The sequence below is a fragment of the Psammomys obesus genome, unplaced genomic scaffold (genome assembly GCF_907164565.1).
Source record: "Psammomys obesus unplaced genomic scaffold, mPsaObe1.curated_primary_1811, whole genome shotgun sequence".
Lineage (NCBI taxonomy): Eukaryota > Metazoa > Chordata > Mammalia > Rodentia > Muridae > Psammomys > Psammomys obesus.
The window spans coordinates 43,708,477-43,729,011 of record NW_026585644.1 but is presented as its reverse complement, the minus strand read 5'-3'; the positions used below and the strand labels follow the sequence as shown (position 1 = coordinate 43,729,011).

The window sequence follows — 20,535 nt, the reverse complement described above, 5'->3', positions numbered from 1 at the left end:
GTTGCTGCAAATTGAACTCAGGACCTCTGAAAGGAGCAACCAGTGCTCTTAACCTCTGAGCCATTGCTCCAGCCCCTAATCTTTTTGTGTGTGTGTGTGTGTGTGTGTGTGTGTGTGTGTGTGTGTGTGTTTATGTGTACTGGTATTTCAGTTGCATATATGTCCATGTGAAAGTGAAAGACCAACATTTTAAGAACAGAGATATAGTTAGTCAAGGGACCTGAGACTCTGATTTTTACCTTAATATCTTATATTGAAATTTATAAATTTATTTCACATTGTTACACCTATTCAAAACGCATTCTTGCCTCACAAAAAAGGTGATTTACCCTCATCACAAAAAGCTCCTTACAAGTCTGACTTTCTTGTGTTAATTTCAGTGCACGGAATGTTATTCATGTACCCTTCATTTCTCAAGGAAATCATCACTAATGATCTCATCTGAGTTTACAAAAACTTAAAATATGCATGCACACACACACACACGCTTCTGAAGTCCTATAATACAATCAACTTACATTCGAAGCATTTAATACAGAATCAAACAGTGACGTCCTTTGGGTCGGGTTCATAGTGCTTGGCCTCTCACTGGAAGGCTGAACTATGTCCTTGAATCAGATCCTGAACACGGGACAGGATGATCTCATTAGAACTGCTGCAGTTCTCTGGAGCATATGGGGGCTCTATCGTCAGAACCCCAGCCACACAGAGAGTCCTTTGTGCATCTCCCTGTTCAGTGACAGGAATGTGGTTCTTCTCAAGCCATTTCTTTAGGCTATTTTTTTTCTTTTCCAGATCCTCAGGGCTGTATCCTTTAGAATCTCCAGATGTGAACAAATGAACCAGCTTCTCTCTTACTCTATGGTCCACTTCATTCACAGCTTCCACAGTCTGCACAGAATGTCCCATAATTCCAGTCACAGACAATCTGCCATTTTCAAGGAAGTTCACAAGGACAATACTGTAAAGAAAAGATAAGTTCAGAGCAGATTTTCAAAAGAAAAACCTCAAGAACTATGAAGAAGCAGTGGAATGAGAGCATCACCAACCCAAACAGGTCCTTGGACAAAAGGGAACAACTGTCCCTGTTAAAAATTAATCATCTCACCACCAAGTGCTTCTATTTGTTCCACAAGTATTCACCGAGCTCCTAAAAATTTACACATTTGGCCTAGCTAATCATTACAGGACATAGCTATTGTAGTATCTAAAGAGTGAAAGGCTTGGAGTGCATGCTTAGCACAAAGAAAAACATAAAAAGGGTTATAAACGCCTTCTATATGTATAAGACAAGGTAAACATTTAACTATAGAATTAAAAGCAAAAGTAGATGAAGCTGTGTCGAGGAGTGAGGCTGGATCCCTGGCAGTCCAGGTAGAATCCCAGCATGTGGGCATCACAGAAGATCCCCAGAGCCATGTGGCTGGTTAGCCTAGCCACATGGCAAGCTTTGGGTTCAGGTGGGAAACCCCACCTATGTTCCTGCTTAACTGCACTGCACATGCCACGCATGAATATGCTTATATACATGCACATAGACCATAGACATAAACCTGTGAAGAAAAATAAACGTTAAAGCTGAACACACAAAACAAAGCATAAATTTAAAGAAATTTTAAAATATTTAAAAATTCAAACTCAAAAATATTAAAGCAGAAGCCAAAGGATAATCGAACCCAAAGTTGAAGGTGGGTAAACTGAGTGGTAGAGTCTGTGTCTGGCATGTATGAGGCTCTAGGTTCAATCCTTAGCACCAAGTATACACGTGCATACATGCACTCTCAAAGTTTTCTCTTTTGGTTTTTCCTTTTCTTTTTTTTCTTTTTTTTTTTCAAGATAGGGTTTCTCTGTCTTAGCTTAGCTGTCCTGGAACTTACTCTGTAGACCAGGCTGGCCTCAAACTCACAGAGATCTGTCTGCCTCTGCCTCTGAAGTGCTGGGATTAAAGGCGTGTGCCACCACCACCGCCACCACCACCGCCACCACCACCACCAGGCCTGTTTATTTTTCAAGACAGGGTTTGTCTATGTAGCCCAAGCTGTCCTACAACTTCCTCTGAAGCCCAGGTTGGCCTCAAACTCAGAGATACACCTGCTCTGCCTCCCAAGTGCTGGGACTAAAGGTGTATGCCACCACACTGAGCCCCAAGTTGTTTTTTGAAAAACAAAACAAAACCAAAATTCACAAACCTTAGGCAAGACAGACAAAAGGGACACAATATTAGTAATAAGGCAACATACTTAAAATATTATGAACATATTTATAACAATAATTCTGAAACTTAGAAAACTTCCACAACAGACCTCAGTGCAAAGACATATAATCCCAGCTATTCTTAAGGATGAAGTGTGAGGATCAAAACTCAAGGCCAGCCTGGGGCAACTTGGTAAGGCCCCTACCTTTTTGTTTTTGTTGTTTGTTTGATTTCTTCTTTTGAGACACTGTATAGCCCTGCCTGTAACTCATTTTATAGACGAAAATAGTCTTAAAAGACAGAAACGGTCCTGCCTCTAATTCCTAAATCCTACAATTAAAGGTTTAGTGGCCACTTCTGCCATATATATATATATATATATATATATATATATATATATATATATATATATATATATATATTTTTTTTTTTTTTTTAAGAGTTAGGCCATTTGTCATAAACACAGACGATTTCTGACTAACAGAAAAGATGTTGTAAAGTCATTACAGAGTATCCACCCATCACTAAGCTAACCCCAAAGTCGCACATACTGATGGTGCTTTTGTCAAAACTAAGTTTATACTAACCAAACCACAGATGTTATTTGGCATTGCCTTTTCCACGGATGGTCTTTTTTCTGTTCTAGAATCTAATCTAAGATCCTAGGTTACATTTCCAATCCAAGATCTTAGGTTTCATTTAGTTCTCCTCTGATGTTTTTCAGTTTCCTTGCTCTCCTCTGATCTGTTTTTCAATCTTAATTTGCTTCCTATAATCTTGAGAGTTTTGAAAAGTACAAGTGAGCTGTTTTTAGAGTGTCTCAGTTTTTGGCTGTGAGGAGTTTTCTCATAAATATGCTAAGAATTATGAGGCTTTGGGGAAAGAGTAGTATGGAAGTGAAATTTTTTATTTTGAAAACAAGGTCTCTTTGTAGGAGACTATATATTAACGATCTGGGTGTTTGTACTCATAAATGGAATTAGCTTAATAGCCTTTTTGTAATCTTGTCCTCAGTTTCTGATATTAGCTTCAGCCTGGTATGATAGCTCATGCCTATAATCACAGTGCCCATGAGGCTAAAGTAGGAAGATTTTGAGTTTGATACATTTCACAATAAATACAGAGAATGGGAGACAGAGGGTATGATATAATCCTCCTCCACAGTTTTTTCAAAATTCTACTTGGTACTTCAATAAAGTTTAGATTTTGCCAGTAAACGGTATTGGCATTTTCCCTCTACGAAGCCTCAGCCCTTTTTTACTTTTTGAGAGAATTTCTCGAAACTATGGTAGCTCACACCTAGTCTCAATATATGGAAGACAGACATAGAAGGATCAGGAGTTCACATTTATCCTCAGCTACACAATGTGGCCAGCCTGAGTTATGTGAGACTTATAAAAAAAAAAAAAAAAAAAAAAAAAGAAAGAAAGAAAGAAAAAAGAAAGAAAGAAAAGGCTGACTGCAGTGTCCTAGCATTCAGGAAGTAAAAGCAGATGAATCAGAAGTTTAATGTCATCTTTAGCTGTACAGCCCACTCAAGGCCAGCCTGGGCTACATGAGACCCTGTGAAAGAAGAGTTAGGAGAGGAGAGAATGTATATTTTTTATTCCTATAACTGTGTATAGTTTGCTATTGTAATCCGCAGTTAAAAATGGCATTTAGCTCAAAAGCAATTCTTTTGTTTGTTTCTCAAGACAGAGTTTTTCTGTGTAACCCTGGCTGTCCTGGATTCACTTTGTAGACCAGCTGGCCTCAAACTCATGGAGAGACACCTGTCTCTGCCTTCCTGAGTGCTGAGATTGCAGGCATGTACTACCACACCAGGCTCAAAAGCCATTCTTATGGTGGGGGGAATAACCAGCTTCTCATTGGTCTGCCTTCTCATCTTGGTTATCCAGGTCAGTAAATAGGACTGTCATTTCAGGAAGGTAAGATGCATACTCACTTGGCAGAGACTGGGTCTGTAGTTAAAAGCCATCCTTTGTACTCCTTCTTCTCACTGGCTATCACTCTGACTTCTTTATAAACGTAATCTTCCCATTCTAAGGGGCTTTTCTTCATCCATTCACTCATGGTTACCAGCTGGCCAGATCTAAAACCATTACCGATTTGGGTTAGTTACTATGCATATTCCACACAAGCAAGTGTTTTAACCCTTAATCGCCATTCTGGAGGTAGCAAGTCTGTAATGTGCCTCAAATCAACAAGTTTTTTTTAATACAAGTAAGCATTAATACACAGAGCCGGTCTTGGTAACTCACACTTACTGTCATACCACACTGAGAACATCAATTTGAGACACAGTGCGGTTTTCCAGTCTCAAAAGGAACAATAAACAAACGAAAAGCCTATTTTTGGTATAAGAAACTGATACTAAGGTTCTTGAGATTTTTTTTTTTTTTTTTACCATATCCGGAAAAAGAAAAGTTATTTATAATTCAGCCTGAGCTACCGAAAGGTAACAGGTGTGATTCTGCAACTCCTCTGATGTCTACTCCACCGTCTTCTCCCAATTCCGGATACCGCTTTCAGCCTGGCCTTAAACTCTGGCCTCCAGATGAGACTCAAACCCTTCAGCTCCGCTTTCCTTCGATAAAAGGATTTCTCCGTAACCCCCTTACAGGCATAACTGATGCGGAGTTCTCGGATTCCCACCTACTCTCTCCAGAGGAGTCTGCGCCAATGTCCATGGAGAGCGCTGAGGACGCGCCAGCGAGGCTCTCGAGTTAGAAGGCCGGGCCCTGCACTGCGGCCACCACACCCGCCACTGTTGCACGCAGCTGTGCAGCGTACGCAAGCCGGCTGTTTACTCCCGACCACCCAGGAGGACGCCTCACTACATCCCACTCAGCTCACACGCGACCAAGCTGTCTTGAGTCGGCCCGCCTGCGACCAGCATGCTTTGCTCCTGACGTCATTTCCTTCCCCCAGAATCCTCGGCTCTGTAGTCCTTTGCCTCCTTCCAACTACTGGGCGGAGTCACCTGCCGTGCAGGTTGTATACTAGGACATCTGAGTTCACTCAGCCACCGTGAACATTTCAAGTGATCTTTGTAAGAGGAAATTGTTCGTACTATGCCCTCAAGGCAAGTGGGTATGAAAATGAGATTTTGCCATGGATTCAACTGAATGCTCTCTGGGTAAATCTTAAAGCTCCAGAAGCTGAAGTGAATGGCGTAGATTCTTATTTGGCTCTTTGGGGGCAGATAAAATGCGATTTTGGGACGTGCGCTCAGTAAATCCCAAGGGCGGTGCGAAAATCGGAATGATCGGCGCTGGATTGTGTTGAATACCGTCACTCATTACAAACCACTCTGGTGGAAAGGGATACAGCCCTTGCTTCTGTTTCAGATTTATGGGCACGTGGTTAATTGGGCCCTGACATACTGCAGAATCTTTTTCGAGACTGTGATACTGAAAAGTGATGCAAGGTAGTAAATGCTGAGATCCTGCCGATACGAAAAAAACAAAGGTGATGAACAAAAATTGAGCTAAAAGACTATCAAGCAAAAGAGCAAAAACAAAAATGAATCAGCTTTTTATTACTACCTGTAATTTCATATTAAATAATCCTTCTTAAAACCTTCACTCATTGAGTGACTGACTGCTTATATTAAGGAGCTTTCAGGAATTAAGTTAGACTTTGCCAGCTAAAACCCTCTGTAAATCTACAAAGGGCTAATGTAAATTCCAAGTTATTAGGGTGTGGGAAAAAATGTTTGACCTTTTAAAAACGCAGAATAGAAGAGCTACACATGTTCACTTGCATTTTAAACTTCATTCTTTCCCGCAAAAGGCTTGGCCTTATGTTTTCTTTCTCTTTTGAGACAAGGCTACTCCCCTACCCTGTCCAAACGATCAGAAATTTAAGTTGCATTTGGGCCACACGTAGTACATTGGCCTTTCTTCAATCCCAGTACATGGGAAGCAGAGGTAGGTGGAGTCCGAGACCGATTGGTCTACGTAGTTCCAGACCAGCCCTGTCACCAAAAAATAAATAAGCAAACAAATAAATAAATAAAAATTCAGGTGCAAGTATTGTGTTGCAACTAGGTAAAAGATATTTAAAGTATTCTAGCTTTTCCAGCCAGTAGAAGTGTCTCTCCTCTATGTATATGTTTATTCATCAAGAATATTTTGTTGAGGGACTAGGAATAGCTGTATTACAAAAACCCAGTTTGGTGGTGTTCATTTGTAATCCCATGGCTGGGAAGTTGAAACAAAAGGATTGCTGGGGCTCACTAGGCTAATTGTCAAGATTTGGGCCAATAAGATCTTGTGTTAATGAAGGTGGGTGGATTTCCTGAGAATGAAAGCTGAGGCTGCCCTTACACACAGAGAATGAACGGAAAAAAAAAATTTGAAACAGCTCAGTGGTTAGAAGTCCTGGCTGTTCTTCAGATGGCCAGGATTCAATCCCCAGTCTCCACACAGTGGCAGGGGCTGATACACTCCTCTGGTCACCAGGTTCCTATGTGGTGCTCAGACTTACATGCAAGCATAAAATATTGGGCTGGGGTAAGGGCTGTTAGTAAAGTGCTTGCTTGCACTGAAAGCATGAGAATCTTGGCCCACCTCAAAGACAGATGAGCCCCTCTAGTCCAGTGAGAGGACTCAGTGGTAAAGGAACTTGCTGCTATCGCTGATGACTTGAGTTTGATCTCTGGGAGGTTTGTGGAAGGAGAGAACTAACTCCTGCAGTTCTGTGACTTTTGTACACACACACACGTTTTTAAAGATGTACTTATACACATGAGCACTCTATTTGCATGGATGCCTGCATGATAGAATAGCGCATCAGATCCCAGTATAGATGGTTGTGAGCCACCGTGTGGTTGCTGGGAATTAAACTCAGGACCTCTGGAAGAGAAGACAGTGCTCTAAACCGCTGAGCCATCTCTCCAGCCCTCACACACATGTGTTTTAAGTAGGGAGTGATGGTGTATACCTTTAATCCCAGCAGTAGGGAGGCAAAGGCAAGGCAAGGCTACCTAGAGAGACCCTGTCTCAGAAAACAAAACAAACAAAACCAAGGTAGAGGGCTTGTGAGATGGTTCAGCATGTAAAGTCCTTGCTATGCAACCATGAGGTCCTGAGTTTGGATCCTCTGCACTCACATAAAAGCCTGGCATGGCAGCATGCATCTGCCACCTCAGGGCTTAGAGGGGAACAGTGACTGCTCCATCCCAGGCCTGCTAGCCAGCTGTGTCAGCCAAAGCATCAAGTTCCAAGTTTTGTGAGAAGGTCTGACTCAAAAAACAACGTAGAAGCTGGGCGTAGTGGCACAGGCTTTTAATCTCAGCACTTAGGAGGCAGAGCCAAGTGGATCTCAGTGAGTTCAAAGCCAACCTGATCTACAGTATTAGTTCCAGGATAGCCAGAGCTACATGGAGAGACCGTGTCTCAAATAATAATAGTAAAGATTAATAATTAAAGATTAATAGTAAAGATTAATAGTAAAAGTAATAAGTGATTTAGGAAGACATCTTAAGTCAACCTCTCTCTGCAACACGTGCCTGCCAGGCCATCACATGCATATATGTATACATGCATATAATACACACACATACACACACAAACACAGCTGGAGAAGTGACTCAGGAAGATGTGACAATGACCCTAAGCCCTTTCCATGTGTTCAGCCACACAAATGTGCATCCCACATACATGTCCCCACACAGGAAGCACACACAGAAAATACTGCTATAGTTTTGTTGCTATGTTTTCTGCTGTCAGAATTATCTGTTTTTAGGTGGGGTCTCGTTTAGCCCATCCTGTCGTTGAACTTGCTGTGAAGCTGAGGCTGGCTTTCATTCCCAAGTACTGAGATTACAAGCATCCATTACCATGCATAGTTAAAAACCGAGATTTTTTTTTCCCTTTGTGTGTGTGTTTGCTTGCATGTGAGCACACAAGTGTGGGTAAATGTTATTCCACTGATTGGATTTTAGTCACCTCATATAGAAATGAAAATGTGTGATTAGATAATCCAAAATTGTTTCAGCTTTAAAATTTTGTAACTAAGACATCACTAACCCTAGAAGCCCTCTAATGGTGAGCAGGGGCCATGTTTTGTTTCATTGGCAACCATGTACTTCACAACCAGCTCTATCCCTGGCATATAGTAGGTGCTCAGCTTATATTTTTTCCTTTTTTTTTTTCCCAAGACAGTGTTTCTCTGTGTAGTCCTAGCCATCCTAGAACTCACTTTGTAGACTAGGCTGGCCTTGAACTCAGATATCCACCTGCTTCTCTGCCTCCCATGTGCTGGGATTAGGTGTGTGCCACCATGCCTGGCTGATTAAATAGAATTAAAAAAAAATTATTGTCTTTTGAGACAGGCTCTCACTATGTAGTCCAAGCTAGCCTAGAACTAAGATCTTCCTGCATCAGCCTTCAGAGTGCTGGAACACCATCACACCAGACCACATTTTATTTCTATAAGAAAACTTCTGTGTTTGAGCTGGGGATGTAGCCCAGTTGGTAGAGTGTGTGTATGAATGCCTAGGTTTGATCCCAGCATTGTATAAGCTTGGAGTAGTGCTGTATACTTGTAATCATAGCATCAAGAGAGACTGGGGTGGTAAGGAGGGACACACAACAGGACGCAGGAACACACCTATGCCAGGCACTGTAAGAACTCATCAACATCATCGATATATAGAATGGGGGGGTGGTCATTGAGAGGCCCAGAGTTTCAAGCATGTTAGTTAAGTCCTTTATCATTGAACTATATCCCAACCCTAATGGTTAACATTAATAATGGTTTATTGTTTTCTTACTGTTATATTGACAGGAGTCTCACTTTGTTACCCTGACTATTCTCTAGCAACCCTCTAAAAGGGTACTGTATGTTCCTGTCTTTTTAATGCATGAATAAATAGTCTTGTAGGTAATTGTCTATTTTTATTTTTTACTGTGTAATGACATGATTAAATCAATGCAAAGAGCCTGGCAGTTGTGGCACATGCCTTTGATCCCAGCACTTCGGAGGCAGATGCAAGCAACTCTCTGAGTTTAAGGCCAGCCTGGTCTCCAAAGTGAGTTCCATAACAGCGGGGCCACACAGAGAAACCCTGTTTTGAAAAAAAAAATAGATAGATAGATGATAGATAGATAGATAGATAGATAGATAGATAGATAGATAGATAGATAGATATGCAAAGAATGGATGCAAGGGGGTTATGAATATGTCTCAATAGTAAAACACCTGCTTAGCATGTTAGCAGCCAGGGACTCAATTTCCAAGGACCAAAATAAGAGGAGGGGGAATGCAGAAAAACTGGACCTGGGGAATATAGAGAACTAAAACACTACAAAAGTTCGTGTAAAACAAACTATGTGCCCAAGCAAAGCAAAGAATGATATTCAGAAAAACACCTCCAGAACACCATATCTTTAATATAAAATCCAATTATAAAATGATGGGTCTTTGTACTGAGTAGGATTATGTGCCTTGCCCAGGGGAAAGGTTCACAACCTCAGAGAACCAGGATTGATTTCTCCAGCATCAATTTAAGCTCGTCTTGTTTTCCTAAGATGAAGACACTTTTACGAACTCTAAAGCAATAAATGAAAAGTATGAAAGTTACTTTTGTTTTTGTTTTTGAGACAGAGTCTTGTGTAGTCCAGGTTAGCTGCTAACTCACTTTGTAACTCAGGATGACCCTAAAACCCTGATCCTCTGTCATCACTTCCCAACGGATGAGATTAGACACAAGAGAATAGCCTCTCTCCCTCTCCCCCTCTCTCTCTCTCTGTCTTGAGAGAAAACACACACACACACACACACACACACACACACACACACAAAACAACTATGGGGTTGGAGAGATGGCTCAGCAGTTATGAGTGTGCAGTGCTTTTCCAGATGGACTCAAGTTTGGTTCCCAGCACCCACGTCAGGCAGTTCACAGCTGCCTGTAACTCCTCTCTCACTTGCATTCTGTCTCTCTTTCTCACTCACCCAGACACACACACACACACATACACACACACACACACACATATACACACACAGATACACATTAAAAATAATTAAAATCTAAAAAACCAAGCATTGCTAAATCTGAAATAACTTGCCACCTCACTGTGCTCCAGTTAGTTCTTTGGACACAACACTCATTAAGCATTAAGATAGCATGTTTTTAGCAGTCCAAACTTAGAAAGTAAAAAAAGCCACATAATTATTTTTGGTGGGGTGCTGGGGATCAGACTCAGGGTCTTGCACATTTTAGGCAAGCACTTTTATAACCAAGCAACACTGTCATTATCAACCTCACTTTTTGTTTTGTTTCACTTACACAAGGTCTTTCTGTGTGGCCCAGGAATGGGTAGAAGATGAATCCACCTGCCTCAGCCTGAGAGCAATAGGGTTATAAGGCTACATCACTGTGTCTGCTTCTCTCCTCATATTTGTTTCAAGGGGCGAGGATATACTCAGCCCAACTTACTGCTCTGGAAACTGGGGACCAGTTTTTATCCCTGAGGCAGGTAAAACAACACCAAGTCCCAAATCTCTTACTACCATTTGCTCTCAGATTGGCCAATCAAATGGCTTACTGACGTTGAAGAGCTGGCTGGTATCAAGATAGAAATTACACCTCAGAGAAGACAGTGAAAGCAAGGGCTAGTCAGTCACTAACTGTACCTCCAACAGCCTCACCTTTTTCCCTTAAAAATGTTTATTCATTTTCAATTGTTTCCGTTGTGTGTAATATGCCTGTGCTTGCTTCTTCCCACACGTGGACACATGTATGTGTGTGCCTGTGCATGTGGAGGCCTGAGGATGGTGTTAGCAGTCTTTGATTGCTCTCCACCTTGTTGAGGAGGCCTCAACTGAACCTACAGCTCTCAGACGTGGGCTCATTCTAACTAGCCAGCTTGTTCCTGGGACACCCATCTCCTCCCACCTCTTACAGGAATTTACCTGGGTTCTGGGGAACCACACTCTAGTCTTCATGCTTATGGCAAATTTGCCAAGCTTTGCTAAGCCATTTCCCTGGTGTTTGTTTGTTTGTTTGTTTGTTTACCCAATAGTCTATCATCATCTTGATTTCCTCCAATTATCATCATAGGGATTATATGTGGATGGAGACTTCTTTCTTCTCTATTCTCTGGCAAATTATAAATTCAAAATAAAGCGTCCTAGTATTCCTTATGTAAAAGTGTAAAAAATATTCCTTATCACACAGGGGAAAATCATCTTCTATATAAAAGCCCATGAAAACGATTGTTTATAAGGGAAAACCTTTCAGAGTTTATACTACCGAGTGTGCCATTATTTTTGAAACAGTAAGATACTGAGGTCATTTCTTTAACAGATAAACATTCACTCTGTTATGTGCAAGATGTATTCAGTATCTAATGGGAGGCAAAACCTTTGGAGGTTTTCAAACTGTTAACATAATAACTCATGTTTTTGCAATGTACAGCATTTGCCTTTCCTTTTCCAAGAATGTGCATCACTCCGTTTTTTTGTCTAAGCATTTTATGGGTAAGGAGAAGGAGAGGGGGCAAAGAAATGACATATGCCTTTCTTATCAGATTCTTAGCGCCTGCCTCTTGGATTTTTGCTTTCCACGAAGGAATTACTTTTCCACCCACTAATTACTTGACTGATCATAGATATCACACTTCTACTAAACTAAAGTACACTGGGTTAAGAATCACTTCTCTAATTTAGAGATCTGTTCAAGGGCAACGTGAGCCCTAAACTGTAGCCGGGCTTCCATGGAGTAGTCTTTATAGTTCTTTATGTGGTCTAGGTTCTTCATGGCACTGGTGTAGTCTCCCTTCAGATAGTGCAGCATTCCCAGCTCATAGTAACTGTATGGCACCAAGTAGCGGTCATATTTTAACATTTTCTCCTTCTTGATAACACGAATAAAGTAGTGCTCAGCCTTCAAGTGTTTGCCTAAGTGTTTCAGGCACAGACCTTTCAACAAATTTAGCAAACTCATGTCATCTGTGCCATACTCCTTGCTTGTTTTTTGATTCTCACTCAAAAGGTCTTTTCCTCTGTCAATTATTGCTAGCCAACTTGAAATAAGCTCTATTTTCTTGCTCATGACTCGGAAACCACTCCAGGCGTAAATGAATTCCAGAAGGGGCTGTGCTGTAAACCAGCCTGTTGTGGAACCGTAGCGCTGACTTTTCTCAGCAATAAACTTTTCTATTGGTAGAGAAGAGCCTAAAATTTTGATTCTAAGGCTATCCACATGTAAGAAGACAGATCTCATTTTCTCAGTTTCTGATTCCACATAATCAGGAGGAAGCAAGGCCAGTATTATAGCTTTGCTGTACATATATATTGCCTTAGACCACCTGCTATGTTGAGACAGTAGATTGGCGTATTTGTATGCCTGCTTCCAATTCTGCAGGAAAATGTGGCACCACATGAGTTCCCAGTAACAGAGGTGGTGGACCTGCTTCCACTCGTTCTGAGTAAGGATGCACTCTTGTAACCTTAACTGTGCGGTTTCAAAATTTCCACTTAGCATGCTAAAACGTGCACAAAAAAATTTAAGTACAACACAGTTGGGGAATCTCTCCAGGTAGATTAGGAAGAGACTCTCTGTGGCAGTAGTGGAAACCTTTTCAACACCAACAACTACACGTACATAATTGTAATAAAATAGAAGAGTGAAAACGCTTAAGATGTTATTTATGTGGGGTTCGGATGCACTCTCGTGAAGCAAAGCCAGGCCCACTTCTCTGTCTCCAGAATAGCCAACCATGTTAAGAGGTTTAAGTGACGCTGGTGGCACAAGTGAAAACATCAGATTGAATACGCCAAGTCCAAATTTGACCCCTCCATCCAGGTGTCTGTGGGCTTTGCTCTGGTTGTCAGACATAAGTGCTAAGACCCGTTGGCAGTCTTTGTATATTTGAAAGCTTGACCCAAAGTTCATGCCACTTTTAAAAAAACTCAGCAAACTGTCGTCCTGTATAAATGTTATGGCAGACTTCAAGATCAGACACTCGGCATAACAGACTTCTGCATGCAATTCCTCCTCTTTGATAGAGTTTATTCCCTGCCTACTCACTAGGCGAGATAAAGTCGTCATCCTAGGTCTTTTTCGGAAATTGTTGCAGGTTTTCAAAGCATCCTTTGCAGCATTAATTCCAATCTGAATATCCTGTGGCTCAAAGGTCAGGATGGCCTTGACAACCATAAGCATACTGTATATTAGGGCGTGGTATGGGCTGTTTTTTGACCACGGTTGAATAAGATTGATGGCATCTGAGAATCTGTTATTTAGAAATAAATACAACCCAGTTGTGCATTCTTCCAAGGATGAAAAGAGGTTCATTGTTGTTGCCACAGGGATACTTTCATGGGCATCCTCAAACTTGTCCTCTGGTTCACTTTCTCTTAGACTGAGTGATCTAGTTACTCGGGGCATTCTGTCACTTTCCCCTTCACTTAGACTAAGGGACATATTTAACATGCTGTCATCATTCTCATTGCTTAGGAACTGTGACATATTTGCTTCCTTGCTTAGAGGTAGGATGTCTGAAGTGGAGTTGCAATGACAGTAGCTGCCGCACTCCTGACCAGGGTCTCTTCTTCCACACGAAGCTCAGTCAGAAGTGTCGCTGTTAAAATGGAGGCAAATGCAAGACTGGCTGTGAGATTCAGAATTAGGGTATTCTCTACGATCTATGTCAGACGAGGAGAGGATCACGTATGTACCCAGAAGACGGATTTCGAAAAGTTCACCTAGAATGGACTAAAGAAAACTAACCACTCAGAAGAAAAACCTTTGTAAGCAGCAGAGTTCTTCTGTACCTAGTCAGCACAAATTGCATAAGTTCACACTCTGTGTGTTTTGTGGCAGAACTCTACTAGGATAGCTGCATAGTCTCTCAAAAGGAGACAAGAATCTGTTTACAGAGGATTCCTATACCAGATTAAGGAAGGTGTGTATTGTCTAGTCCAAAGAGAAAAGATTGTTAGAATGAAAAAGCCTTCCCAACTATTCTTAATAGTGTGCCTATATTGTCACCGAAACTAGGTTTTCTGTTTGATTGAATGTTTGTGGGAGGTTTTGAAATAAGGTCTCTCTACTTAGCTCTGGCTTTCCTGGAACTCACTCTGTAGACCAGGCTGGCCTGAGGTCACAGAGATGCACCTGTCTCTGCCTCTCAAGTGCTGGGATTAAAGAAATGAGCCCCCATGCCCATCAAAGAAACACAACTTTTCAGCCAGGTGGTGGTGGTGGTGGTAGTGCATGCCTTTAATCCCAGCACTTGGGAGGCAGAGGCAGGCTGGTCTCTTGTGAGTTCAAGACCAACCTAGTCTACAACATAAGTCCAGGACAGCCAGGACTACATGGAGAAACCCTGTCTTGGAAAAAAAAAAAAAAAAAGAAGAACTAGAAATGCAACTTTTTTTTTTTAATAAAGAGAGGGGGGAGAGGAAAAAGGAAAAATGTTGTATCTTTTTTTAAAATATTGATGAAGACCATCTCAGAGGTTATTTAGGGAAATGTTTGTTTTTATAACTTATGTTTCAAGGACTAAGCAGCTATAATTAATAACCTTTGTAAAACAATGTTAACCACCCACATCCCTGAAAGACTTCATTGTGCATGGGAAAGCCATGCAGTACACTGAAAGAGAACCTAATCTTGGAATGGCAACAGCAGTGGGTAGTGCCTAAAATGTAGCACAGTGGTAGAGTTCTTGTCTACTGTGCAGAAGGCCCTGAGATCTATCCCTAGTGTCACAAAAGCAGCAGAAAAGAAAAATGGAATGAAGGCTAAAACTAGAGACAGTGGCGCTGTTAAGGTTATGTAGAGGCACCTAGGTGACAGCCAGATTCAGCCTGAGAACAAAGTTTGCCTTCCCCTGGCCTTTACAAAGTTACTTTCAAATTGTATATCATAGACTCTCATTCTCTACAATCGCTTTCTATTTTTTGACTTCCTGGATCCAGAGCTCAGATTCTGTGTAATATAGCTAGCCAGCTTGTTCCAGGAATCTCCTCGCTCTCTCTGCAGCGGAGCCCTGGAATTACAGTTGGCCAGCACACCTGCCCTGCTTTAGTGTGAGTCCTGGGATCAGAACTCCAGCCCTTCATCTTGCTCCACAGCACTTGAGCCCTTGTTTTGCTCTTTTGGGACAGGATCTTACAATGTAGTCCTAGCTGCAGTGGAACATGCTGTGTACATCAGACTGGCCTAGCACTTCCCATGGTCCTCCTTCCTCTGCCTCCCAAATGCTGGGCTTATAAACATGCATCACCATGCTATAGAGTTGGTTTTTTTCCCCACCTATTTATTTTTGATGTTTGGGATAAAACCTTATGAGTATTTATTACTAAGCTACCTTCAGCCTCTTGGAATTTTAAAATGTTTTTGGAGGATAGGGGAGACTGAGGATTGAACCTAGGGCCTTACACATTAAGAAAAGCTGTCTTATTGAGCTCCATCACTGAACTATATGGATGCTCAAATCCCTTATATAAATAAGCATATAACCATGCATATCCTCCTGAAGACTTGAAATCATTTCTATATTATTTATTATAATATAATGCAGACTGTGTAAATAGTTATACTGTATTGAATAGGGCAACTCTGTACATACTTAGTATACACAAATTTTCCCTTTTTTGTTTGTTTGTTTTTGTTTTTTTGAGACAGAGTTTCTCTGTGTAGCCCTGGCTCTCCTGGAATTTACTCTGTAGATCAGACTGGCCTCAAACTCAAAGAGATCTGCCTGCCTCTGCCTACCAAGTGCTGGATTAAAGGCATGTGCCACCAACCACCTGGCCCAGATATTTTTATCTCTGTCTGTTATTCTTCCATTTTGTTTTGATACAGTCTCATGTAGCCCAAGGTAGCCTCAAACTATATAGTGATGGATGACCTTGGATTCCTAACTCTGCTGCCTCTATCTCCACTGTTTTTTTCCCTTCTTTAAAAATTTTGGGACAAGCTCTCACTATCACTATCTAACCCTGGCTAGCTGGAATTCTCAATGTAGACCAGGCTGGCCTTGAACTCATAGAGATGCCTGCCTCTCCATCCTAAGTGCTGGGATTTTCTTAGAAAATGACTTTTTAAACTAAAATACATTTAAAATTTTAAAATACATTCATTTACTCTGTGTGTATGAGAGAGAGAGAAAGAGAGAGCACACTCATGTTGAAGTCAGAAAAAACTTGCATGAGTACCTTTCTTCCTACCAAGTTGGTCTTGGAGATGAAACTTTAAGGGATAGCAACAGCACCTTTATCTACTGAGCCATCTTATGAGCCTTTTAAACATCTTTTCAAGACAGTCTCCTTACATAGCCCTGATCGCTCTATAACTTTCTGCCTGTAACAGGCTAGCCTCAAACTTGTAGTAATCCTTCTCAATTTACCTCCCCCATACTGGGATTATAGGTACATGCTGCCACACTTGGCTATTTCTTAACTTATGGCAGAATCAAATCATTTCTAGGGTCTAGATCAGTATCAAAGAAAAGTCAATGGTCTTAAAGTGTTTCTCTAAGTATAGTCAACAGCCAGTTACAAACAAAGGTTCCATAGGTGAATCCCATTTTGTTTTGTTTTGTTTTTCAAGACACAGTTTCTCTATGTAACAAGCCCTGGCTGTCCTGGACTCACTTTGTAGACCAGGCTAGCCTCACACTCACAGAGATCTTCCTGCCTCTCCCCTCTGAGTGCCTGGCTGTGAATCCTATGTCTTAAGGATCAATATTTTTCATGGAAGAAACCTTGAAATTTACATTGTTCACAAGCAATTCTGTATACACTAAATTATGATGTAAAACAGTTTTAAAGAGTTTGCCTTAGAAAGCCTCCAAAAATTATCCTATTTAAACTACACACATTCACCCTTGCACTACCTCTACTTACACGGTTCTCTCCTTCCAAAATAGGGCAGAATAAACTGTTGAATCCTAAGCCTGAAGTAATCCAGCTCTGCAGTTAAGACATCGCTCATCAGATCCAGGCCCACTCATCAGTGTTCTTTCTTCTGAAGAAAGAACATGATTGACTTGTTAAGGACGTCAAGATTTCTTACTTTTACATATAACAAGGTGTTCCTTAGAAACCCTGGCAATTCTCGGTATTGTTTTAAACTCCTAAGCATCCTTTGCATTAGTTTTCTTCCCCCCACACACTTGTCTTCTATGTAGCTGCGGTTGTCCTCCAACCCAGGAGTCTCCTGATTGCCTGATAAATGCTAGAATTATAGGCATGAGCTGCCATGCGCTATTTGTTGGAAGGTGGCTAAAGCACTCAGAGCTCTTTATTATTGCTTTCCACCTTCATACTTTACTATTGTTTGAAATGTATGTAGTATTCGGCTAATGAGAAGTTCATTTCTTATAATATAAAAGAATTATATATTCTACAAACCTTTCCTTTCCAGATTTTCTAAAAGCATTCTGGGGGAATCAGATGATCTTGATATACAGAAAAGGAAGGAAAGAATCTAGTTGAGCATGAATATTTGGAGTAACCTACAGTGAATAGGTACATGTGTATGTAGATCATACATAAATACACATTTAAAGATCATCATTTTAGGGTTATTTTGGTTTTGGTTTTTGTAGACATGGTTTTTCTTTGTAGCCTTTACTGTCCTAGAACTCACTCTACAGACCAGGCTGGCCTCAAACTCACAGAGAGTTACTTGTCTCTGCCTCCTGGGTGCTGGGATTAAAGATGTGTGCCACCACCACCGGCCTACATTATTTCTTTGTGTTAAAAAAGAAAGAGAGAAAAAGCTGGGCGTGGTGGGCACACTCCTGTAATCCCAGCACTCTGGGAGGCAGAGGACAGCCAAGGCTACACAGAGAAACCCAAAAAGAGAGAGAGAGAGAGCGCTGTACAAAAAACTTGCTTGTCTTGTTTTAGGTTTTTTTCTCATCTGACCTAATGGTGACAGTAATTTAAAAACTAAACTAAAACAAGATTTATAAGTGAATGTTCTCCTTGCCTCCTGTATATGCCTGAGGCATGAGGGAAGTGCAGTCTCCACTACTGTAAAAAAAAGGGGGGGGGTGAGAGCAGAGGTGTGAGAGTAAAATGAGGAAGAAGAAAACTAATGCCAAGGATGCTTAGGAGTTTAAAACAATACCGAGAATTGCCAGGGTTTCTAAGGAACACCTTGTTATATTTTAAAAAATGTAAAAGTAAGGAATCTTGGTGCCTTCTCCCTCAGCACTGGAAGGTAGATGTAGGAAGAGCTTACAGCAAAATTCTGTTTCAATAAACAAACACCATCAACAAAAATGACTGTCTAACTCTCTTCTGGAAATGCTAAATTTAGTAAATGAAGATAAATTTTAAAAATTGGTGCAAAAAGATTGTCAATATTCTACCTTGTTTTGTTTTGTTTTTTTCTTAAATTCAAAGACAGGGTCTTCTGATGCAGATCAGACTGCCTTATAATTTACTATGTAACCCAGGTTGGCCTCTAATGATTTTCCTGTCTCAGCCACAACATCCAATTTTAAACTGGTAACATAGGCAAGACTTAACAAGCACAGCATATTAATAATTACTCAATAGCTTATGTTAGCAGATGTTAGGATTTTGTTAACTTAAGTAGATTCATTTAAACTGAATCTTGAGGCCGGGCATGGTGGCACACATGTTTAATTCAAGCACTGATGAGGCAGAGGCAAGCTGATCTCTGTGTGTTCCAGGCTAGCCTGGTCCACAGAGGAAGTTCCAGGACAGCTAGGGCTATTCAGAGAGACTACATCTTGAAAACCAATCAAACAAAAAAGTGAAATTAATTGTGTTTTATAGAATTGCTATTCCTTCGGAGAGTATAAAAAAATCTTTATAATTACTGTTAATGCTTTTCAGAAGAGAAGCAGATGACAAAAACCAGGGGCTGGAGATGTAGTTCAGGTTAGAAGGGTGTTTTCCCTAGCATACGTAAAAGCTCTGGGTTCTGTGCATAGTTAACCTAAGGCTAGCCTGGACTGCAGGGGAGCCTGTGGCAAGCAAGCACCCACAACAGCAAGACTGAGGAAGAGCAAATGTACTGTAGAGAGCTTCTATTTTCTTGCCAGTGCTTGAATTAACCGTGTGTACCACCATGCCCGGCCTCAAGATTCAGTTTAAATGAATCTACTTAAGTCAACAAAATCCTAACATTTGCTAATAGAAGCTATTGAGTAATTATTAATATGCTGTACTTGTTAAGTCTTGAAACAGTCTATAATTTGAAATATTTGAAAATTGATGTGCATATAAATTGGTAACACTTGAGTCTCATACTTTATTGACCAAGTAGGCCTCCTTTCTCTGTACTCTGCACCTGCATCTATACACACCAAATGAAAAGGAAAAAGATAAAATACACATACCTAAGGATTTCTTCTTCTATGTGTTAAGTTTCCAACTCTTGAGTGTTTATGGTGTGATGTCTGTATTTTTTGGTAGTTGATAAAAAGAACATAACTGTATTTTTAGAGCTGGATTCTGGCAAGTGCATTGTGTAAAGTCAAAGGCAGATTTTAAGCAACTCTAATATAGAGATAAGAATTTCACTTATTGATAGTGAGTGGCTGAACTGTAAGGTTTTAAGTAAAAACTCAAGCACAACTTTAACAAAAACCCAAAGCACTAGAAGGGGAAAATAAATTACTTTGTGCTTCCGATGCAAGTAATTTAAGAATTGTCTTGGCTCAGTATGCTTGCAAACTTTTACAGTTTTCTACAATTTTAACATTGCCAGAACCACTTCCCCCCAACTCTACCCCTTTGTTCAGCAAATTCCTAAAGAGGCAGATCAAACTTGGTGACAAATTAGTGACTGACTGGTTAAGGGACTGTCAGTCAGTGCAAATAGGAGAGGTATTATCCCTGGGGGAAGTCACCCCTTTTTATGCCTGTGATGCAATGACCATTACGCAGAATGGCGGGGTATGGCTCGTTTTCACTCCGGTCACGGTCTAATTACCTCCGATGAGCCTTAAAGATCAGTGAATAGCAGACTAGGCCAGGTACCCCAAGCCGAAAGGTGGCGACAGCGACATCAGCGGTTAAATTTTACAGACTTGCACAGATCGGTCTAATGCACCTGCACTAAGGTTACTAGCGCTGTCAGTTCCCAGATTAAAATGAAGAGGTGGAAGGATTGGGAGAAGGTGAGGAGAGAAAGTGGGGTTCGGAAAAAGGGAAAGGGGAAGGGGAGGGAGCAGGATGCCTCCCGGAAGGCCACAGGTTTATGGGCGAGATCTCGGCGTTCCCATGGAAACGTATCCCTCCGCCCGCGCCCAGAGCCGGCCTCCCGGTTACCTCCGCTCCGCCTCTAGGCTGTTTCCGCCCAGCTCCTTTGTGCCGCGCAGAACGTTGGC

At 41.2% G+C, this 20,535-nt stretch overlaps 2 protein-coding genes across 5 annotated transcripts; both read right to left on the bottom strand.

Moving 5' to 3' along the window:
* Positions 1-483: 483 nt before the first annotated feature.
* On the bottom strand, positions 484-20,533 carry Gemin6 (gem nuclear organelle associated protein 6). 4 transcript variants are annotated; one of them, XM_055618743.1, is made up of 3 exons: positions 20,477-20,533; positions 4,140-4,286; positions 484-961 (listed from the first exon to the last, which is right to left on the bottom strand). In XM_055618743.1, the coding sequence occupies exons 2-3, from the start codon at positions 4,265-4,267 to the stop codon at positions 586-588; spliced, it is 504 nt and encodes a 167-aa protein (XP_055474718.1). In that variant the 5' UTR covers positions 4,268-4,286; positions 20,477-20,533; the 3' UTR covers positions 484-585. The 4 variants fall into 4 exon arrangements, with proteins under 4 accessions (XP_055474718.1, XP_055474726.1, XP_055474735.1 ...); XM_055618751.1 differs by lacking the exon at positions 20,477-20,533 and adding an exon at positions 4,850-5,075; XM_055618760.1 differs by lacking the exon at positions 20,477-20,533 and adding an exon at positions 4,854-5,075.
* LOC129685260 (tetratricopeptide repeat protein 39B-like) lies at positions 11,831-13,706 on the bottom strand. Its single transcript, XM_055618688.1, has one exon. The coding sequence runs from the start codon at positions 13,680-13,682 to the stop codon at positions 11,862-11,864; it is 1,821 nt and encodes a 606-aa protein (XP_055474663.1). The 5' UTR covers positions 13,683-13,706; the 3' UTR covers positions 11,831-11,861.
* Positions 20,534-20,535: the final 2 nt, after the last annotated feature.